Source organism: Gadus macrocephalus, chromosome 20 (genome assembly GCF_031168955.1).
Source record: "Gadus macrocephalus chromosome 20, ASM3116895v1".
NCBI classification, from domain to species: Eukaryota; Metazoa; Chordata; class Actinopteri; order Gadiformes; family Gadidae; genus Gadus; species Gadus macrocephalus.
The window spans coordinates 6492996-6517620 of NC_082401.1; the positions used below are offsets into that span (position 1 = coordinate 6492996).

Here is a 24625-nt window from a genome sequence, read left to right on the forward strand (position 1 = left end):
GAATTTAATTCTTTTGACCATAATTATAACTATCACCATGAAAAATATAACATGATTGCTCATGTTCTGTCAACAAGTACAAAAGAATAGCCTAAGTTCATAGATACACTGCACAGCAAGTGATGTTAAGTATTTACTATTTATAAAGAACCTTTTCAAAAGGCAATGTTCCAAAGGGCTTAAGCAAAATAAATACAGAAAGATGCATTGAGGTCATTTGACAGATGCACACATATGTCACATATGTAATACAATTACTGCATGAAAACACAGATCATTCTTTTTTTATTTTGAGGGTAGACAGAATAATTTCATTAAAAGCTATTCTAAAAATGTGGATATTCAGAAAGGATTTAAAACAACTGTGGATCGGATTTTACAGGGCAGCTGCCCTGTCAAGATGGTTCCAAAGAGGCCCGGTTTAGTTTGGAGCTTTCTTCAAGGGACCAGGTATTGGGGCCTGACCATGAAGTACTTTAAACGTAAAAACAACCACCTTTCTACACAAAGTTGCATTGACAGCCAGTGCAAGGCGCATGTCAAAGGTGACGACTTTCTGGCTGTGGGACCTTGCCTGGGTGTATGGAGCCAAGACAGTGAAGCACCACTGCCGTAAGTCTGACAGTACATGGATTGGTACCTGCTACGTTGGTGAGAGTGGGGGAGGTTGTGCATCATGTCAAACTGGCTCCCAGAGGTTACTCAGTGGTACTGCACCAGGATGGGATGGCGCTGTTCCAGTGGGATCAGAAGCCTACCTTCTCAATGACACCTACCAGAGCGCAGATAAGGTCACAAAAGAAGCCCGCCAATGCAGCACCCGGATGTTCCTTAAGGAGAAGTGGTGAAACTGCTTGGTGCTATACTGCCAAGGAATGATGAATTGATGATTGATCATTGGTAGGTAAAGTGACACTAGTGAAATTAACGTTATAAATAATCATGGTGGGCCCAATGGCCAAAAATGCCAGGGCCATTTTTTGGTCCCAGGCCAGCCCTGGTGGGGGGCAGCAGCACGCATAACCTCAGCCCCTCCGCGGTCAACCAGATGCTGATGGAGTTTATGATGTACCTTCTACCCGGTGTACCTGACGGGGTACCTCGGACTCAGCATCAGCTGGGTGCTGCTGGGCATGATGATGGTCACCTGGTGGAAGAAGAATCTCCAGTAGAAAGACGTCCGGATCGGAACTGCAATAGACTTTGCGGATAATGAAGCACATGAAATCAATAGGGAGTTGAGCATGGCCACATGGGAATGCAGAGTGTTGTGTTGTGTTATGATTGGGTGAGAAGAGGAAAGATTGCAGACTGATGATTTCACACACTCCTAACCATTGGAAGAGCCCACCAACTCGGGGCCATTATGAGTTCATGGTTTGATCCCCAACAACCACAGAAGAACTGTAGGCATCCTTGTGCAAGGTGCTCGTACTTGCTCCTTAATCCTTAAGGCACAACGGCATGTATCTAAAGTCACCGTAGGCACTTCATGTATGTTTGGGGCTTAAGGCGCTTCAGAAAGAAGGGTCTGCTTAATAAATAGCAGTTAATAGCAGTAATAAGCATCTGCATACTGCTGGCATACATGTGCGAATGTCAATGTAAATTTTCTGATCCAGGGGTGGTGCTCCTTATTGAGAGTTATCTATGTCACAGCAAATTATTTATCAATTGATTATAAATGGCAGCACTCGTGTCTCTTTCTCAGTGTTTCTCATATCTCTTCCCATAGAAAAAGACACCATGGATATTTGGTGTAATGGACAGAAGATGGAGACCGCGGTAGGCATGTTCAGGGGCGGACTCAGGGGGGCGACCGCCCCCCCCTCGTGCCTCCATGGTTGAAAAAGTGCCCTCAAGAGTGGCGAATATGAGAGAAAGTGCCTTATTAGCTGCACTAAACATGTGAAAAAAATTATTGGATGCCCTCTGGTGCCCCTTCATACAATAAATTATGATGATGAGCCCTCAAGATAAGAAAATTCGATAACGTGCCTTAATAAGTGCCCTTTCAGTGCCGCCCTCCATGGTTGAAAAAGTGCCCTCTAGAGTGGTGAATACGAGAGAAAGTACCTTATTGGCTGACCTTTACATGTGAAAAATATGAATGGGTGCCCTCTAGTGCCCCTTCATACAATAAATTATTACGATGTGCCCTCTAGAGCAAGAATGTGTCCTTTTTATTTTTTGCCCCTGCCCATTTCATAGCCGTAGATGGCTTGAAAAATACTAGCCACTTTCTTAATGCTATTCATTTGCCTCCAACCTGTTTATACTGTATATGATTGCTTTTGATGACAATGAAATAATGATGAAAATAAATAATCAGTAGCGACAAAATATTTATACCAGCCAAGAAATTTTAAATCGTTGGACCCATAGTATTGATCCAAGAAACTGACATATTGTGTATATAATCAAGTACTGGGTACATATGAAACTGGTGAGCAGGTCTACATTCAAATGTTCATAACACCTGGCATGCTCAGCATTTGCCTAAAGAATTCTGAACGCAGGCTCATAAAGAGATGCCATATATTCCCAAGAGATAAGGATGCAATTTGTGGTTTAAGAAATCCTGCGTCTGTTAAGCAATGATTTGAACCAGAGCATGCGTCAAACCAAAGTAAATTGAACTCCTGTCACTCTCGGCGTGTGCACAGGGGGAGTTTGTGGAAGACGGAACAGAGACCCACTTCACACTGGGAAACCACGACTGCTGCATCAAGGCAGTGAGCAGCGGCAAGAGGCGGGATGGCATCATCCACACACTGCTGGTGGACACCACCGAGATCCCAGAGTGCATGGAGTAGCTCCTCCAACCTGTGTGTGTGTGTGTGTGTGTGTGTGTGTGTGTGTGTGTGTGTGTGTGTGTGTGTGTGTGTGTGTGTGTGTGTGTGTGTGTGTGTGTGTGTGTGTGTGTGTGTGTGTGTGCAAGACATCCAAACGTGGATTTATGTAACTCAATGTATAGGGTGTGAGGGTAAACATTTCTAAGAGTCATTGGGAATCAGCCTTTAAGAGATCTAAATAGTCTTTGTCTGTGGTAGCTTTTACTGGGTATTCTCGCAAAGTGAATACCAAGCATATCATTGATACGGTTGGACACCTTATTTATAAGTCCGCACTCTGGGAAATTAAGGGGGGGCAGACAGTTTTGCATAAGTTAGGTCTAATCATATTGTTCTCAGTCCATAAATACAGCATACGTACATAACCCATTTCTTCCGGTCATGCAAGGAGAACTGCTTTATTATCCGGCCAGACGGTCACATTGTACTGTTGTGGTTTTCAAGATGGATGCAGCTGGCTTGTACTGCAATAATGTACCAGTCCATGATTTTGTCTATCCTGCTGTATGTTTGTCACTGCAACTTTGTCAAACATTACAGCATACGCTCTTGAAAAATGTATTTTCAAAGTATCACCCCTCAGATAGATTGAATGTTGACATGTTTTTATTAGGAGTCGGTAGACATATAATCTCAATAGAGATTAGGGGAAATATAATCTCAATAGAGATTATATATATGTATCCTTCAATTTAAGTCTTATTTATTGAAAAATGTCTCATGTTTACATACAATCTGTAAATATATATATTTTTGTGTGATGTGGTTCCTTATTTGTAAAGCCTATATTGAGTACAATCTTTCAGATGTTTTTCTAATAAAATTGACCATCACTTGAGTAGGATTCTCTTGCTTCATTTAGCTAAACCATCGCATGGTCATAGGAAGCCAACTTTAATTTGACGGGGAACTTGGAACTTTAACTCTGCCCAAAATCCTATATTGAACTCTTCCAAGTCTTAGAAGTCTTAGGGGAACTTGGAACTTTAACTCGGCCCAAAATCCTATATTGAACTCATCTAAGTCTTAAAGCAATTTAAGACTAGATAAGATGTGTTTGTGTTTGTGTGGTTGATGGCTGGAATAAGCAGCCTCACCTGGCCCAAGTCAGGTGGTTTGGACTTGGACTGGGCGAGGCTGCACACCTGCAGTCATCTATCAGGGCACACAGGTTAAACCAGCCATCACACACTCGAGGGAGAGCTCTGGCATGGCAGTATTCAACCCCTGATCTGCATGCAACAAACCCTCCAACTATACAATAACCGGTTTTCTGAAACCTCTAACTGTGTCAGGGTTTTGGAGGAACCCAGTAAAGCCACCTAGGTTGGGTGTGGCTGCAATAATGAGTAGTCGTACCCCCCACCACACATGCACACACATACTCGCATTGTAAAGCGCTTTGGGTTCCTTAAAAAGTCCTATATAAATGCAATCAAACAATATTGTTTTTGCAATATTGTAAGTGCATTTATACTGAATATCAAGCAGGACCTCAACAGTTGTACAAGCTCCATTTATTGGTTAACATTAATAAGCAACAACAGATTCAGATTTGTTTGTTTAATCATTTATTTGTTACCCCCAACACAAATATTTCCACAACTGGGAATGGCCTGTTTGCCGAGCAACACATAAACATAAACAGATTACAAATCAAATCATTCTAGATATTTCAAATACTAGGTGATTGAGTTAACAGCTTAGGGTTTTGATTGTGATAATAATAATAATAATAATTGATCAGTTATTTGTAGCGCTTTTCTAAATACTGAACTCTGTCTTTTGAAAGAAATCAACAATACCTATTCATTGTTTCTTGCTATTAAGTTATCGTAAAAGTTAATGAAAACATACAGGCCTTAAAATATTTTTTATATTAAGACCATTGCCTGTTTAAAGTATACCTAAGACCAATAAAATAAAATTCCTTAAAAGCTCATCCAACGGAAGTCAGCTGGTATGGCGACACATTAGTGCCATAATTCACTAATGTGATAAAAGATGCATTTGTATGGCGACACATTAGTGCCATAATTCACTAATGTGATAAAAGATGCATTCGGCCGTATTATATTATTCCACGCGTGGAGATGTTAACTGCGAGCGCGCAAATGATCTCTGCATGCGTGCAAATTACCTCTGCACGCGCAAAACAGCCTCTCGCGCGCAAATTACCTCAGCGCGCGCAAAACAGCCTCTCGCGCGTAACAGCCTCTCGCGCGTAACAGCCTCTCGCAAAGGTTGTTTTTACGCTCGCTCGAATTTAATTTTGGCACGATGGGGGAGGGAACCAAGGCAGGGCGGGCTTTCCTATGATTGGCCGTTTCTGAAGCGCGATATTTGATTGACAGCCCTCCTCTCATTCAATTCTGAATTATTCAGTAAATGGCTGAAACGATAGTTACGTATTTTAACTCCAGATTCTATGAGTATAGGCGCAGCCTTTTAAGTGTCGGCCTCATTGTCCTTTAAATAGCAGAAGAAAAGCTGTTTATTGGGAGCAGAACGTCCGCCGGCGCCCGACTATATCTGCGAAATGCGGACGTCGTTGAGGCACGCCGCACGCGGACGTAATTGAGGCCCACGCTGTTGGTGGTCGGGGATTACACATTTTTCAGTGCTATATGGGTATTTCAATGATGAATAGTGCAGCACAAGTTCAACATCTGTATTAATTACTAAATAAATTGGAATTAGCCCAGCCGTTCAAACAATTACAATCAAGTCAGGCCTAATTAAAAACAGTATTGCTATGAAAATAATTAGAATGTGACAGGTGAAATGTTTATTCAGCTGTCTATATTAACAGGAGCTTTGCCAAATAGGTGGTCGTGTCTCAGCGATGGCAGATCTGGCTCTGTTAAGGACCTCAACGCACAGACGAGAGAGTTTTTCGAGACCGCGCCGATTTTTTTAAGGAGGGCGATGAATGGCTCTTGAGTCGTTTTCGTCTCCCAAGGCATCTCCTGATGGAGCTATGCAATGCTTTGGAGCCACAGTTAAGGCAAGAAACTAGGCGATCAAACGCAATACCTGTGCAGGTTTGCTCTACCTTGGGATTTTTGGCCACCGGGATCTTGCAGCGGGAGATCGGGGACAGGTCTGCTATTTCCCAGCCAAGTATTAGCCGAACCATGCCAGCAGTTTTGGCAGCTATAATGTCCCTCTCCGAACGTTATATTAAATTCCCATGTAATAACGATCAGCAAACTGGAATCAAACGGGATTTGTATGCTATTGCTAGGTTTCCAAATGTGATTGGTGCGGTTGATTGTACCCATGTGCGTATGAACCATATATTAATGATTACGCGTACATCAACCGCAAAAGCTACCATTCAGTTAATGTTCTGATTATTTGCGATGCCAGAATGTCAATCCTGAACATGATAGCCCGATGGCCTGGGGGCACGCACGATTCTTTTATTTTCCAAAATAGCAACGTTGGGCATCGTCTACATCAGGGCGCACTACATGGTCAGAGTCATCTCGGGGAGTTACGCTGCAGTCGCACTGCACCGGCCTCCTCCCGTTTCTTGCTTGGCCGGCTTCACAGCCGCAACACGATTTTTTTGGTGCTGAGCTTCATGTCGGACCATTTCTTCTTCACCTTATTCGGAATTAAATAACTTTAACGGAATGCAAACAATAGCATATATGTGAAATGTTTTAAGCTGGATAACAGAAGTTGTACATTTAATTTATTATTTAATTAATTTAATTAACAAACCTCTTCCGTAGCCCGACGAACATTGGAAACACTATTCACTGCAACAGTTATTTCCTTCCATATAGCATTCTTTTGCTGGCCTTTAATGCCAGCTATAGGCTACCAAATAAAACCAGACGGTTCGCATCCACCAGTGACCCGAGCGTCTCCATTTGGGGACATGGTAGTCATGAATTAAGTCATGCTTATCGACTTTAGAGAATTTATGGGGATGTTCTTTTAATTGTTATTCAAGCAATATATGTCTTGTGACAGTTGCCAACTTACCATGAACACACTTGCACACATGAGCTGTGTTGGAAATCATTCCCTATTCACTCCCTCACTATTCCCTATATAGTGTTTATGATATAGTGCACTATATAGGGAACGAACAAACGAGAATTCGGACACTACGCTGAACATTTCTAAGCGTCATTTGCGTCAGTAAATGCGCCGGGTATTTGTGTGACGCAGACAGATGCTCCCACATCATGTAAACAAACCGGCCAATCCCGAGGAAAGCTGGAGCTTGTATTGATGTTGTATGCAACATTTCCTTGATCAAGTTTTTTTTATTAATTTTGAATATTACATTTTCTATGTTAACTCCCAATTAAATTGTTGACATCTCTAAACGAAAGCCGGAGACTCCATCATTAAATGTATTAGTTTTCGCGGTTATTCAGCTTCTTCTTCTCCTCCGGAAGAACACTACCGCATTGCATTGTGGTATACGGAGTAACAAGTAGGGAACAACGTATGTACACTCAAATTTTAGTGCATGAAATTAACCACTGAGAATTCGAACACCAATGCAAAATGGCGAGCACCCTATATAGTGCACTATATCCGTGATAGGGAATGATTTCGAACACAGCTATGAACAACACCGATGATCTCCGTCGATCTCCGTCATTCACTCTGCCTGATTCAGCGGGTTTGGGACGTTAGAGCGCCCTCTGGTGGACAAACTTTTTTTTTTTTTATATTCATTTATCGGCCATTATAATGCCGATACCGAATAGTTTGAAAAATGACTAATATCGGCCGATGATATCGGCCTGCCGATATATCGGTCGGGCTCTAGTAGAGAGCATAAAGCTAGAGATTTGCGAGCAGAGTAAGCAAGGAGTTGTAAGATCCCCCAGCACCATTAAAGTCTGGGATCATAAAGATTCTGCATAGACAAATGTAAAGCCAAAATAGTGGTTGATGAATCAGTGACCGTCCTGTTATTATACTAGTTAGTATGCAGTCTATTTAATGACATAATTTGTTCAATCAGTTTAATCTTTATTTAATATCATCAAGTGTATGTGAAGTTAAATAATGTCTTTACTTCACTAGCTGTTCAAGGGATAATCAAGAAGGAACATTACATCGGGAAGAAGTGGGTCAAAGTTTTTCCATTTTACGACTCCTTGGGAACGGCTCTTTATGGCAAAGACCGACCCACACCAAAACTACCCGCTGCCTTCTCTCAAAGCATACATTCCCCGATCTTGACGTACCTCCACCAGAAGCAGGAAGCAGCAGAGATGGTTTGCGGTCACTTGTCAGCACTCTTCTGCAAGGTAGACCTCCTACCCTCATCTGTGAGTTTCAGCCCTCTTCCAGCACTGCTCGAGCAGAAAAATGTTAAAGCCAAAGACATCAAACAGTGGAAACAATCAGTGGAACAGGCCTTCACACAAGTCTTGTCCAGGTTCAAAACTCTGAGGCTTCAGCCTCCATCATCCGCATGGGAAGAGTGTGAAGCGCAGGTCAGAGAGATTGTTTTAGATAAGACCGTGGAAGTCATCCCTGAGAAAGCTGAAGGTACATTTTCAGTGGTCGGCTTCGCGGAAGATGTGACCCAACTGGAGCCCACATTGAATGACCTCTTGACCAGGATTGAGAAAAGGGCACTGAGGGAGAATTCAAGTATTACACACAAATTTGAGATATCCAAAGTAATGTTTCACTTACTCTGTCAAGATGGCCTAATTGACCAATTGGAAGGTTTTTACCCAGAACTGGAAATATCATTTCAAGATAAAATGATCTTAAATGGTTTTCAACAGGAGGTATGCAGAGCAGTTAATCTGGTTTTTAACAGAGTGATTGCAGTAAAACGGCAGAAACTCGAGTTGGACAACACTCTTTTCACGTTTTTGAAGGATGAGGATGAGGATGAGCTGACAAAAAATGTCTTCACATCTAATGGAATTCATGCAGCAGTTGAGATAGATGCTACAAACCTGAGCATCATTGCTGTTTCAGACGACATTCTGAAAAAGGCTGAAGATCAACTGCAGCAAGTGCTGACCTCTAAGTACATTGATACTCGTGATAGTTACATCTTGAAGAATCGGGAGTGGCAAAACCTAGTCAAATGTTTGGAAGAAAGCAACAATACAACCTCGAAGAAGATTGTTATTACAACATCTAGTGATCATCAATTTGACAGAGTAACAGTAGTTGGCTACAAGGATAGTGTAATACCAGCTTTCAAAGAAATTGAAGAGCACCTCCACAAGTATTCCCAAGTTTTTGAAACTCATAGGGTCAAGTCTGACACTATTGTCAGTTATATTACAACTCAAAACAATACCTGGTATGAAAAAGTGAAGGACAAAGTGGATATTTCTTTTGAGAAGGAGGCTGTTAACTTCAGAGGTCCTAGAGAAGATGTCATGAATTGTAAAAGCATCCTAGTTTCCATGATCTCCAAAGTTTGCTTTGAAAAATATCTACTCCCCCAGCCTGGGGCAAAGGAATTTTTTCAAGAAGAAAAAGATATGTATGTTTCTACCTTAAAGAAGGAAACCGGTTGCTTAGTCCAGTTGGTGGAGGCTAGTGGACTAAATGACCTGCTACGCTCCAGGCCCATATACAATCTTCAAACATCGGACGGCATTGATATAGTTGTTAGTAAAGCTGATCTATGTAGCTACCCAGTAGATGCCGTGGTAATCAATTCGAATAAGAGCTTGAAACTTCATGGAGGTATTGGAGGAGCATTTGTGGCTGCCGCTGGCTCTTGCTTGCAGGAGGAATGTGATAAAATCCAAATCCAGGGAGGGGAGCTGAAGCCAGGAGACAGTGTAATTACTGGTGCAGGGGGTCGGCTCCAATGCAAAAAAGTAATCCACGTGGTGGGGCCCCAGTATGATCCATCTAACCACTTGAAGACAGTGGGGCAGCTGAAAAGAGCTGTGAAAGGAAGTCTAGAACTTGCTGAGATGAGTGGCTGTCAATCTCTGGCCATCTCTGCCATCAGTGCCAACATGGGGTTCCCAATAGACCTGTGTGCCGACACCATCATCAGAGTGTTGAAGGAACATTGTGAGGACCACTTTGGTCAAAACCCCCTGAAGCAGATCCATTTTGTGAGCTTGGATGACCATGCAGTTCAAGCTTTTGAGATAGCTGTGAGAGACAAGTTTGGAAACCAAGGAAGGATTGGTTCTCGACAGAGTGTTCCTGACAAACAAAATAAAAACTCTTCCAAACCACTGGGGACCGATGTAGGAATGAGGATACAATTAGGGAATATTGAAGATGCTAAGGTAATTATTTATTTAATATATTAATCCAAAAAGCTAATTCATACAAGTATTTATCTATAAGTACAATTGAGACAATGAAATAAACATACTAGGAAACTTTGAATAGATAACATTCTGTTTTCATATTTTCAGACCCAGGTGGTTGTGAATGTTGTGGGAGAAGAGCTTGATCTGGAAAAGGGAGCCGTTTCCAAAGCTATTCTCAGTGCAGCTGGACCAAAACTTCAGTATTTGGCCAATGAACAGAGCAAAACAGGAGACATTGGTGATGTTATCGTTACGGACGGTTGCAAACTGAAAAGCAACTGGGTTTTTCACGCTGTAGTCCCTGCTTGGGACAAGCAGGGACTCGCTCTCAAGGTAACTCATTGAACAGTGGTGATTCATATTTATTTACAGATATTATAGTGTGAACCCCACTTTCTTTTGGATAATCGATTGAGAAGTGGCATATGTGGTATATCCTACAGATAATGAGAGGGATTGTTGCAGACTGCTTGAACAAGGCAGAGAAACATGGTCTTACCTCCATATCCTTCCCTGCCATTGGAACAGGAAACCTGGGCTTCCCCAAAGACCTTGCAGCATCTGTAATGGTGGAGGAAGTCTTGAAGTTTAACAAACAGCCACGGTGCTTGAAGACGGTGGTGATTGTTCTCTATTCGAAAGACCAAGAGACCATCCAGGTACAAAAATATTTACATTAACACATGTGATTTAGGATCTAAAAAATAGTGGTACGCCATGCTACGCAATATATTTGAGTTGATTTGCTTTTGGATTGTCATGATGAGTCATTGATGGCAGATCCTTTTGTTTTAACCTGCAGGTTTTCACTGATGTATTCAACAAACAGCTCCCGACGACAACAAATGTTCCAGCACCTACCCAGTATAAGTCAAGTAATGGCATTTTGTATTGTCATAAAAATACCAAGACTCAATTCACGTCTCTCATTTAGTTAATTATTTTTAACAGCTCATCAGCCCATCTCAAGTCTCACTATGTCTTCTTAGTTAGATCAAGGTCTTTTCTCTGCATTTGCATTTTGATCTGCTCAAGACTGTTTATCTCGTTCATAGTGATTGTTTTGTGTCACAAGGTCCCTTCTCCAAAGTCACCTCAGCTTCTGGGCGGCATGAGATTACAATCGGACATGTGAGAGTACAGGTTGTGTCGGGGGACATCACCAAGGAGACCACTGATGTCATCGTCAACTCTTCCAACAAATCATTCACCCTAAAGTCAGGTAAATAATACGTGGTCAGGAGACATGCTTGGGTAAAATAATATTCTTCATCTTATTAAAATGATTAACTATGGGTGTGTTTGAAACCGCCTACTTGCTTACTGCTTACTACCTACTAAATATTTGGCTTACTTCTCGAATCCTTAAATAATGATTGAGTAATCCATTTGAGTAATCGACGTTCAGAAGACCATCCCGCAATACCGCATCTGACCAGTGTTCTGACAGTAGCGCGAATTACATTCCGCACCCAACCCATCCCGCTATAAATTGATATCGACGCCAGACGAAAATTAGACACATTAGATGGAACGCCGGGGAATTACACTATGTGGTGTTTGGCGTGGTGTTTTAGATGGCTGTGCAAAAAATGCACATCATAAACTGGTGAAGGTTTTAGTTGACTCCTCCGCACCTGAATAACATATCCAGCACCGGAGAAGACTCGCTCATAATCGCAAAACCAGTGTCCGACCCGCACCCGTATCTGACACAGTACATTATTTTTCAACCGTTTCATCCAAATTGTGCTGGTCACCCGTCGGGTACCCGAACCCGGTCAGGAGTTCATGTGCCATAAAGGGCTTTTCACACAGTAGGCGTTTGTCACGCATTCTGCATTCTCAATGGAGAGGCAAGCGGGCAGAGATGAGGCGCAGCGTCCTGCAAGCGGCACAAATTTATGGTTGTGCCCCTAACCTTTTTGAGGTAGGGGCCACAGTGCTCCTAGTGAAAAAGTTAGTCCGGAGCCCTGTACCCTAGAAAGCACAGACGAAATAAGAGAAGAGGGGGTGCAATTTCAGACGGGGATTCCCTTTTCGGCATGACACCGGCATCTTTAAATACTAGCATCATCGTTCAGTCAACAATATTGATTGATTTTGAACATCGCAGGATCAGCGCACAAGAATACGCCGTGGTCTGTGACAGAGGTAGAGAGGCTCCTTTGTGTAGCCCTATCTGCTATGTGTCTCGTGGATAAGAATGCGCAGTTTCGCGCATGCGTGATATGCGACCAGTGTTGGTAATAACGCTGTTTAAAAGAACGGTGTTACGTAACGCTGTTATTTTTTGCGCGCCACACACACGCAAACGCACACACCAAACCGATTCGATGAAGCAGCAGAAATGGCGAGTCCGGAGCAATCCGATGAAAAGTTTGCATTTTCTGTAGTATCTGGCAGATGTTCCACAGCCTTTGCAACCAAGCAAATTGAAATCCAGGCCCCATCCACACTAACCCAGGTAAATGTAAAAACGCAAATCCGCAATGAAAATGATCTCCGTCCACACTATCGTTTTCATATCGTTTTCAGAATGTTTTGCATCCACGTTCCACACTGAAATTATTTTGATAAACAGTTGTTGTCATGGTTACGTTACTCCGCCAAGCCTCTCTCTGTTTAGATTACAGGCTCGCGATCAGATCAGATATTTACAGTTGATCAGCTGGTTAATCATTTTCGACCCGGTCTTGTCCAGAAACGCCGCTCAAAGTAGGCTATGGTTTGAACTGTCGTCTTTCGTTTTTTTTTACCATCACTAAGAACATTAAGTACAGCGCTCGCCTCCGGCGTTGGAGCAACGAATATGTTGGACTCAATATGTTGAGTTGTTTCTGGAGATAAATTAGTAAGTAAGTAAGTAAGTACAATTTATTTATAAAAGCACATTTAAAACCATTTAAGACCAAAGTGCTGTACATAGTGCATTCAGCAGGCAAAGATGAAGGCAAAATAACATTAGAATAAAATACAAATAAAAGACATGAAACTGGACATCCACACACAACAAAGGCAGTAGTGCAGAGGTCAGATAGTTAATGGGGAGGGAAGGCAAGGTTGTACAGATGGGTTTTGAGCCTTGATTTAAAGGCATAAATGGAGGGGGCATCACGTATGTCGGGTGGCAGTTGGTTCCACAAGCGCGGAGCAGCTACAGCGAAGGCCCGGTCACCTTTTTGTTTCAGTCTGGAGCGGGGGATGTGTAGAATACCCTTATTAGAGGATCCAAGGGACCTAGTGGCTGAGTGGGGGTGTAAAAGGTCTGAAATGTAAGATGGGGCCTGACCATTGATGGCTTTGAACACCATAAGAACAGTCTTAAAAATGATCCTTTGTTGTACTGGCAGCCAGTGAAGGGAAGCAAGAACAGGAGTGATATGCTCCCACTTTTGTGACCCAGTCAACAGTCTTGCTGCTGCATTTTGTAGATCTCTCTGTACAATGTACAGAGAGATCCTCATTTGCATTTCACCTTCCATTCTTTTGATAAGCTTCTCGGTCTCTAGCGCAAGCTTGTGGCAGTGTCATGGCAGTGTCATGGCAATCGAACGTCATCGTTTCTGAAAGCCTCCGTCTGTCCACACTACAACGCGAACCCAGCGTTTTCACATTCATCCACCTCAGCGAATGTTTTCGAAAAGCATTGTTTTTAGTGTCGGAATTCTCTGTTTTAGTTTGGACGGAAGGACTTAACGGATGAATATTGATGCATTTGTAGATTTACCCTGGTTAGTGTGGATGGGGCCTCAGTTGGAAGCATATCAGGGCCTTGAATGTGCAGTTCAACCATTTAACACATTAAGGCCAAGTGAAAACTGCTCAGAAAAATCCAAATCTTTCACATATAGAAACTTTTTATTTTTTTAAGTAACGCAAATAGTTTCTTTCCCTGGTAACTCGTTACTTTTATTATAGAGTAATGCAGTTACTAACTCAGTTACTTTTTGGAACAAGTAGTGAGTACCTATAACTAATTACTTTTTTAAAGTAACGTTCCCAGCACTGTATGGGACCCATGCGACCGCCCACGTTTAAGAGGTACTTTTTTCGATGGAAAAAACGACGTGCCTGGAACCAAACCAAGGCGTGCGAGTTGACCTGGTACTGTCGGTGGAAAAGCGGCGTTAGTCTATTAATTTATTAAAGTGCAAACTTATGTCCATAAATAAAGTATGAAAAAAATAATAATAATGACATCGCAAACCATTTTTTCGTCTCAACGCCTCATTTCTTCAGGTTTTAATATCGCAATATTTCGTCGAAATATCGTCACGCCCCTAGTTAGCAGTTATCTCGCTTTCGCAGATCAAATGCAGGATCAATGTTTCAACTGAATTTTCCAATAGTTCCATAACTGAAATACTGAAATAAAGTTTTGACACATAACTTACTACTATTATAGCAGGCCTGTCGCACCAGTTAATCAAGTTACTCATGTGTGCATGTGCCAAGCAGCCTGCTGCTCACAAACACACCCAGCACGCAAAAATGCATACATCGCAAGCACGCACATACACACTGCATACAGACACTACACACACACGCACAAACATACATGGATACGCACACACACAAACACACACACACACACGCACACACCGCAAGACAAAGGCAGCGACACATACACAGAAGTGCACACAAACACACGCATGCGCACACACCGTACGTCAAGACAAAGGCAGCAACACACTCGCCGAGCTAAGACGTTATGTTTTAAACATAACGGCTCCGCCATCGACACATGCGCAAGTAAGAACACACATGCACACACCCCAGCGACAATCGCCCAGGCAGGACGTTATGTTTTTAAACATAACTGCTCTGCCATCGACACACACGCCCAGGTAAGAACACACACACACACACCACAGAGACACACTCGCCCAGGTAAAACATTATGTTTTTAAACATAACGGCTCTGCTGTCGATAAACTCGTAGGTAATACGTTCTGAATATAGACTGTGGAAATTGCGATAAATGAAGTGAAGAGACAATTTCTCACCTCGACAAGCAACGGCGGGTCGTTTTGTCGCATAAAAAACTTTAAATTCAAACATCGCACGGACCGGCATATCAACACATAAGTCATGTGATCTTAAAGAGACAGTGTCCCTATAACACAGAAAGAAAACATGTCAATAACACAGTATGGTGAATTATGTCTATAGAGTCCACCTCAAGACTACACTTTGTTGCTCAAATGTAATATTACACTCCTCCTTGAGCCTCCCGAAAGAGAGGTTGAGTGTGCGCAACGCTTGCGCGAAAAATCTAGTATTGCTAATAACAGGAGCGTTTTTAGGAGATTTAAATGACTTTGCCAGTTTGTTGGCAAAGATTCCAGGTAAATAATGACATGGTTTACGTCAAGATGTAAATCAGCCAAGATTTTTGTTCAACTCACCTCCTTTGACATTGGGCAGCTGATCATCAATGACATCCATCATATCCAAAACGAGTGTTTAGCAGCTACCATAGGTAGACACCAAACCAGGTAAGGGCATAGGAACTGCCACGGCTAGGTAGCTTCTTCAAATATTTCCCAAAACAAACAAAGCAACAAGTTTTGGTCCTGTGTGTACACGCCACTGTGCATGCTCACAGACTTAGAGACTGAAGCAAGCAGTTTGAATTATGGGTGAAGATAGTGCCTACGTTATAGGCAGAGATAATACCAGTAGGGTCCCGTGGGGTTTAGGTCAGGGCCTTCAGTAACGAACTCCACCAACGGCCAACCCCCAAACACTCAGACATGCACACAAATTTCATATTAGGTGCCAATACAGCCAGCACAACCACAATATGCGCTACTGCATAACATCCACAACAAGACAGTTGATCTTCAGCAACAACAACAGCGCACACGCACACCACTTTGCATTTCCGCAGAGCTAGAGTAATGCAGCATCACCATCAGATCTTTCCTTATGTCACTCCGCAACCAGATTGCACATCACACACATGACGCAAAAACAAGTGTTCACAGTAATTGTTATTTTCACCGGATGCTTTCGCAACTTCACCTGATTCAATAAAGTAGCCTACAGCGACAATATTACAAGTGCAACGCCAGTTCATTAACAAAAATGAAACATACAAGTAGGCCTTTATGCCACATATTTTACAACAGCAATTCCAGCCAAAATATTAAGCCCACAGGAGTAGTAGGGAATGGGTTAATTAAATATGCTTATTAAGCGGCATCCACACAAAGCATTACCATTAAGCCTACTGCCCAAATTCAAGCAATATACCGGTATTTGTTTTTCAAACCATTAAAAAAAATGCGTTATGAACTAAAGTACCACAACAACATTATCGCTCCTACACAGTGCAACGTAAAACTCACCCATCACCCATTGCCTGATGTTGTAAAGCTGCCTTGGTGAAGCTGTTAAGTCTGCTAAATCCGGCGCTGTTCCATGTCCCCTCACTGATGTTGAACAGCAAGTAGAATAGGTTGTTCTGAACGGTGCTAGCCGTAAGCCAGTCATAGCGGCTGTACAAAACCCTTACCGGCCTGGGTCAGCCCATCAGGCTTCGGTGTAGGTCTTCCTCTTGAAATTAAATCTGTCTTCTCTCCAAACGATCGCCTTGAAAAAGGCAAACGAAGGAGATCAGAAACGGGAACGCTAGGTGCTGTGAAGGCAGTGGCCATAGTAGTTAACTATCAACTCTGTACCGCCAACAATTCAAAATTCGCTGATGACATCACCGGGGGCCAGTTCTGTTACTACACATCAACATTTGATTGGCTGATTACACACGTCAGTCAAATTAATTATCCAATGGGAGGTGGCATCTTCAGCGAAAGGGTAGCAATACTTTTAGTGCTGGCCCCGCCGGTCCATGTAACCTAGCTGTGATGCGTTATTCAGCTGAGCTCAGTCTTACAAAAAACGGTTTTCCTTCTGGAATTATGTTCTAAGTACTTAAAAAAATATGGAATTAAGATGCGATCAGACCCAAATTAATGTCATTTTTAAAAAAATAATATGTATGTATTATTTAGATTTTGAAAGGGCCAGCAGGGGCTTCTCTGCTGGCCCTGTCAAAATCGAAATAATATATATATATTTTTGAGCACATCGTGGAAACAACCCTGAGACCAGACATAGTTCTGTTCTCAGATTCAACCAAACAGGTGGTCCTACTGGAGCTGACAGTTCCCTGGGAGGAGCGCATGGAAGAGGCCAATGAGAGGAAGCGTGCCAAGTATGCCAACTTAGTGGAGGAGTGCCGCAGACGGGGGTGCCCGGTGTGTGCCAATAGAGGTGGGCTGTAGAGGCTTTGCAGCGCGATCTCTCTGCAAAGCATGCAGCATGCTTGTTGGAGTCACAGGTGCACGTCAGAGAAAGGCCATCAAGACCACCACAGAGGCAGCTGAGAAGGCCTCTAGATGGCTGTGGATCAAGAGGGGCGATCCGTGGGTACATGCTACTTGGGACTTGATCAATCCCGGCTGGGTCGCCTGGTTGAGGGTGTATGATGTTGCGAGACCCGAAACACCCAATGACCCCAGGTTCCATCACTGATGATGTGTCTAAGTGCATCAATAGATGTATTTCAAACTATATATATATTTTTTCAAAATTACATAAATTTGTGTCTGAACGCATCTTAATTCCATATTTTTTTAAGTACTTAGAACATAATTCCAGAAGGTAAACCGTTTTTTGTAAGACTGAGCTCAGCTGAATAACGCATCACAGATAGGTTACATGGACCGGCCCACCAATGGATAATTCTGAATACAAACCAAAACAATAAGATGCAAGGGTAAGTGTAGGGTTTGTTTGCTGTAATGATTTGAAAGCTCGGGATTCAGAGTTCAGAATAACCACACTGACTATAACACAGCACTACCGTTGCACAGAATTCTTCATGCCCGATTCAGTCTCTTAGTTCCTGCGCATGGGCAGTGACGTGTAAACACAGAATCTGATCTTTTGGGTCGTTTATGGGCACTATTGGAGGAACCTGGCCAGGGCAGTTCTTATGTGTCTACCTAGGATGAAATAAACAAAGATACAGATATAGGAGCTGCTAAACCTTTGTTTGGAATAATGGCTTCTGCACCGCGAGAGGAGGTGAGTTCAACAAAATCACGGCTGATTAACATTTCACAGGGACATTGTCATGAATCAAACTGCAGATTAAACAAACCGGCCTAATCTTTTACAGTCGTGACACCACATTTTTTTAAATCAACAAACTATCTTGCTTTGATATAAACTCCACATTAAACTCCACAAGCACCACATTACATAGAAAGCCATAATTTTGTCAATCGATTCTCAATCGTTTTTTTGAAGTACACATTTACCCTGCAGATTAATTCGGTTAATGTGATGTCATATCATTTTGTGGTTGTGTGTTATATGTATAAGTATTTAGTAGAAGCAGTCAACTTCACAACTGCTATCGCATGTATTGACGTTCTACAAACTGGACTAGAGGAAAACATTTGCATTAACTTATTTGAATATAAAATTCACTCACTGACACACACACAAAAACAGAATCTACCGATACAGTTCATGCAATCTAGCTCTCTCTCTCTCTCTCTCTCTCTCTCTCTCTCTCTCTCTCTCTCTCTCTCTCTCTCTCTCTCTCACAAATAAGGCGCACATGGCGAGTTGTGTTAAGTAGATCTCATTAGTGGCTGTAGTCTCGGACAGCCAGGCCTAATGACGCCAGTGACTAATATCATTCAGTAGGAGCATCATATAATAGTATCAAAACAAATATGACCATAAAATAATACAATCATTAAACTACAAATTTGATCTACTGACATACAAATGTGTATTTTGTATTATTTCCAATGGTTGCCAACATTTTCAGGCCTTAGAGGAAACCTTTAGAGGGTGGACTTGTGTACATGGCCAAGTATAGCATTGCTATCGTTCAAGTATTTATGACCTGTGCAGTGAAGCAATGACTGAAGTCACTTCTGTGATTTCCGTAAATTATTATCATGTTTTGTAGCTCTTTTGATAGTGGAGAGACAACACAGATACCATATTTGTCCCTATATCTCTCTTTCTAAAGTTTCATTTATAAACACACATACATGTTGGTTTGATGCCCATTTTAACAGATAAACTTTTGAAATGTTTTGAGATGAAATATCTCAGTCTAAACACAATGATCACTGCAGTTAATTTTTCTTCTTTACAGTGAATTGTAAATATTTAAATTATATTATACGAATAGGTGGACAGCCCAACACAGGAATGATATTGACTACACCAGGAAACCTGATGTGTAAAAAGATACTCCACTTGCTTGGACGCAGCAACCCCCAGGATATCAAAGATATGATGAAAGCTGCTCTTGTATTGGTTGAACGAAACCAATACACTTCTATCTCTTTTCCTGCTCTGGGTACAGGTGAGATGGAATGTGTCATTTGATGCTTAGAGGCCAAATTGTAGGTAATAAATAAATATATTGTTGAGGATGTTGAGTCTGATTACTATGTAATAGTATGTTCCACTATTGTAACTAGTCTACTAATAATAATTATTACTCTTACTACTTATGTTATATTTCATTCAAGGATATGTTCCATCATCATTGAATTTTGCCTATTTTTTATGGTTTTGATTTTAAATAACCATGCCAACACCAATCAATTTTAAATGCTTGGGTTATTTCTGATGGCAAAATAACTAATATTCTGTCTCATTTTTAAGGTCAGGGTAAGACCCAGGCAGGGAAGGTAGCCGATGCCATGTTAGATGCAGTGGTGGACATGGTGTCACAGAGTGCTTCGGGTTGCCTGAAGGAGGTCCGCATCGTGATATTCCAACAGGTCATGATGAAGGATTTCCACAGTAGAATGGAGAAGAAAGCAAGCTCAGACAAGCACAATATTACGCTACTTGGAAAATTGAAAGGTAAGCAACTTAATAAGTATGCTTTAAAGCAGGGGTCTGCAACCTATGGCACACGTGTCAAGGCTGGTTTCAAGTATTTTGTGTGAGCAAAATTTCTGATAATCCTTTCGTGCAGTTGCCCATATAAACCCTTTTGGGCAATTTTTCGTGGAGGCCACGAGGGGCAGTTATTTCCTTGAATAGGGGTTCACCATGCCAAAGCAGGGGCACATGGTCATTATTATTACCGTAATGACTCAATTATAATTGATCTTTTCCTGGAAATGCGTTTGAAATAGTGGTTCTATGCTGCTTCCCTTTCATGTGAGAGCCAGTCCTGAACAGTTAAGGTCTTTAGAGTGTTTTTGTTTCCTCTCTACTCTGTTGTTGCGGTACGCGAGCAAGGTTTCAGGAGAATTACACAACTTGTTGTTCTCCCGAGACCTTGCTCGCACACCGCAACAGTAGCATACTTTAGTAGACAGCTAATTGCCCTCACTGTGTATGGCCTAAGTTCCACGTACATCCTATCCTACTAACCCGTAGGATAGGAAGTGCGTGTTTTTGTCTGGTGTATGTGTGCACCCCTCCGCATCTCCCTCCTATTTATGGACAGTAGAGCGTCCTGGATGTTCTTATCATATCATTATTTTCAAATAAAATGATTTTCTTTTTTTAGATCTTTATTTTTAATCTTTTTTTAATGAGTCATGCAAAATGGGGGTTTGTCTTCTAGTCAAGGTTGTCTTTCATTCGGGTCAATACGACATTATGCAGTGCAGAGGTTTGTTGAAATGCCACAGAAACTTGAAAAAAACAATTAACGAAGTGTATCTTTGTGCTCAAACTGAACCCTAACTGTCCATGATGAGCCCAATAAGAGCTCAGATTCAGCGGTGTCATTCATACCGTTTGGAAGGAGTGTTGGAGCTCAACCTAGTGTTGCCACTGCCAACACTAAAAATACTGCCACTATTTACCCAATTCACCCTCGCACAAATTACAATATTTAAAACTTTGACGGTTCTCCTTGGTACCAATTATTCCCATTTCAGTCTTATTTGTGGCCTGAGATAATGTTTAATTCCTCATGTTTAGATAGGTTGTTTATGAATAATTAATTAATAAATTATACAAGCACTGAACTGAAAGAGGGGGAAAGATACAGTTAAATTAGCATAGCCTATATTCAAATGTGTAAAATATGCGATAACAATCAGCGATAACAGTCAGCATTGGAAAACCATGCATTTTTATTTATTATTGGCATAGGACATTAAAATAACTGCTGACCCTTGTTCTAAAGTATATGAAGATGGAGTTTTTCTAGGTGGATTTGTGTTATTTTAGAGTAAGATATTTATAGTGTATCTTACTTTCAATAGAGAATGTTTGAATATTTGCAAGATCATTGTCAACAGCTAAATTTTGTCATAAATCTGCATGAGAATTATTTTCTGGTAAAGTACATTTGCATATACAAAGAAGTGAAATGATGAGGTTGGTGCATGAACAGTTTTCAAGTTAAAGCATTTTGACAGTTTTGTTTTTATTTCATGGTTTAGGCGGCATCTCAGCCTTTTTAGGTGGAGGAAGGGAAGCCAAGCCACAAAAACATTATGACTTTTCCTCTCAAGATCGCAAAATTGAGCCGGCCCACTTCCACATATGTGGTAGTTCACAGGCTGAAGTAAACAAAGCGAAAACATGGATCAAGGATCTGATATCCAAGGAGCATACCAAAAACTCCATTAATGACAGAGCGATTCTCAGTTTATCCCATTCAGATATCAAGCGCATTATGGACATTCAGAATACCATGAACGTTATTGTGCAAATTGAACGTAATGATGCCTGTATCAACATAGAGGGGCTCACAAAATACATGTTTAAGGCCAACACTGAAATACAGGAGATTTTGAAGAAAGTCAGGGATGAAGAAGAGATCAAGAAGATTCTAGAAACCGTTGACTGGCGGTACCAGCTTCCGGATCTTCAATTCCAGAGCTTTGACGACCCCTCCAAATTCCTGCTTGAGCAAGCTCACCACAACCATCAGCCTCATGTAGATGTAGACATCCAGGGCCGAGTGCACAAGGTTGATGTGCCAAATAGAACTGCCACCGACAACCAAGGCAACAGCATTGATATCAGACGCCATGACTTGCTGAAAGGTACGTTTTTCTAACTATTCAATGACCTGTGAGTAATTAATCGTTGGTCAAATGGAGGCTAGAGCAATGATATGAATTAAAAATATATAATTTGGATTCTGAGATTGAATACATATCCAAAGTAATGAATGATTGTATCATTACAGATCAAGATGTTGTAAACTTGCCACAGAACTGGGAAACAATGCCAAGCGGCACTTCATGTCAAAGTTTCACCGTCCTGCCCAAAACCCCGGAATACGATGAAGTACTACAACTCTTCACGGCCACAGTCCAACGAAATGTTATTAAGGTACATTGAATTGGTGAAGGATAGACTTTACCTGAAGGGTCGTGACTTTTCCAAGTTATTAATGTTTAACTCCTTCCTACCGTCAATGAATTAATTTCCACAGAGAGAACAATAAATGAAGCTATTAAATACAATTCAACACAATACATTATATAATGTGTTTTCAACCTTCAGATTGAAAGGATTCAGAATCCCTGTTTGTGGAAGAGCCTTCAGCTAAAAAAGGCTGACATGGAAGCAAGAAACGGTCACCAGAAAAACGAGAGGCGCCTCTTCCATGGAGCCTGCTCAACCTCTATCCAAGCTATCAACCGAGACGGTTTCAACAGGAGTTACGCAGGAAAGAACGGTGAGATAAGGCTTAAGACCATCTTGCAAGCACCCCCCTAGCTTCTTGTTCCTGAGACAATAGTTATGGCATCATGCTATATATGAGGTTATGCTAACACTCCCCACTGTCAAAGGAAAAGCACAGTCTTAAAAAACGTATTTTGGATAAAAAGTGATTTAAGCCGTATAGCCTTGCCCCTACATGTCAAAATGTGTCCACCTTAAGTGTGGCAGAGGATTTTTAATACATTTTGATAATGGGTAGGATTGAACTAAAACAGGGTGTTTTGTTAACCCTTCAATTCAGCTTCATCCAAGCTCATCCAAATAACTCATCCTTATTTCTCACAATTTCAGCTGCCTCCTTTGGCAATGGCACATATTTTGCTGTCAAAGCAAATTATTCTGCCAAGGATACTTATTCTAAGCCGGATGCTCAAGGGCAGAAGTATGTGTATCTGTGTCGTGTTCTGACGGGAGATTACACCACAGGAACTCAGGGCATGGTCGTGCCTCCAACAAAACCCTTCTCCGCTTTGCAGTATGACAGTGTTGTCAATAATATCAAAATAATTGAAATGTTTGTCATTTTCCATGACACTCACGCTTGTCCGGAATATTTAATAACATTCAAGTAGGAGAACACATGAGAGAGGTCGCCAAATTACGCTTCTTTAAACACATTGACTGTTAGTTTTCTTTTTTTCCCACTGTGATACTCTTTAGCACTATGATGTGTGTACAATCAGCCATGTCAATAATTAAATATAATGTTAGTGTTGCCTGAATTTTAAAAAGGTGAAGGTAATACAAAATCATGTCTGGTGATTTATCTGATATTGTAAGCAGGAGGATATAAACTCATGCACGGCTTTATCAATGTGCATGGACCATTCGCAAAAAAGTTATGATTGCAGCAGTGAATTTCATTCTTCTTACCATAAATCACAATGAAAAATATAACATGATTGCTCATTTTCTGTCAACAAAATAATACAAGAGAATAGCCTATGTTCATGGATACGCTGCACAGCAGTATTTACAACTATTTATAAAGAACCTTTTCAAAAGGGGGGGGATAAACAGAATAATTTCATTAAAAGCTCATCTAAAAATGTGGATATTCAGAAAGGATTTGAAATAACTGTGGGGGAATAACCATCTAGAAAGGGCAGCTGCCCTTTCTAGATGGTTCCAGAGAGGCCCGGTTTAGTTTTGGAGCTTTCTTCGAGAGACCAGGAATTGCGGAGTGACCATGAAGTACTTTAAACGTAACAACAACCACCTTTCCACACAAAGCTGCATTGACAGCCAGTGCAAGGCGCATGTCAAAGGTGACGACTTTCTGGCTGAGGGACCTCGCCTGGGTGTATGGAGCCAAGAGAGTGAAGGACCACTACCCTAAGTCTGACATTACATGGATTGGTACCTGCTACGTTGGTGAGAGTGGGGGAGAATTGTGCATCGTGTCAAACTGGCTCCCAGAGGTCACTCAATGGTACTGCACCAGGATGGGATGGCGCCATTCCAGTGGGATCAGAAGCCAACCTTCTCAATGACACCTACCAGAGCGCAGGTAAGGTCACTAAAGAAGCCCGCCAATGCAGCACCCGGATGTTCCTTAAGGAGAAGTGGTGAAACTGCTTGGTGCTATACTGCCAACTAAGGAATGATGAATTGATCATTGATCATTGCTAGGTAGCCAGTGAAATGACACTAGTGAAATTAACATTATAAATAATCATGGTGGGCCGCAATGGCCAAAAATGCCAGGGCCATTTTTTGGTCCCA

At 41.7% G+C, this 24625-nt stretch overlaps 1 protein-coding gene across 1 annotated transcript in view; it reads left to right on the forward strand.

The window, feature by feature from the left end:
* The window catches only part of LOC132448435 (protein mono-ADP-ribosyltransferase PARP14-like), a 51026-nt gene extending 27343 nt beyond the window's left edge, over positions 1 to 23683 (forward strand). Inside the window, exons 13-16 of the mRNA XM_060039745.1 lie at positions 21604 to 22212; positions 22359 to 22504; positions 22679 to 22853; positions 23192 to 23683. Coding sequence (XP_059895728.1) covers positions 21604 to 22212; positions 22359 to 22504; positions 22679 to 22853; positions 23192 to 23472 — 1211 coding nt within the window. The 3' untranslated portion in view covers positions 23473 to 23683. The remainder of the gene's footprint in view (positions 1 to 21603; positions 22213 to 22358; positions 22505 to 22678; positions 22854 to 23191) is intronic.
* Positions 23684 to 24625: the final 942 nt, after the last annotated feature.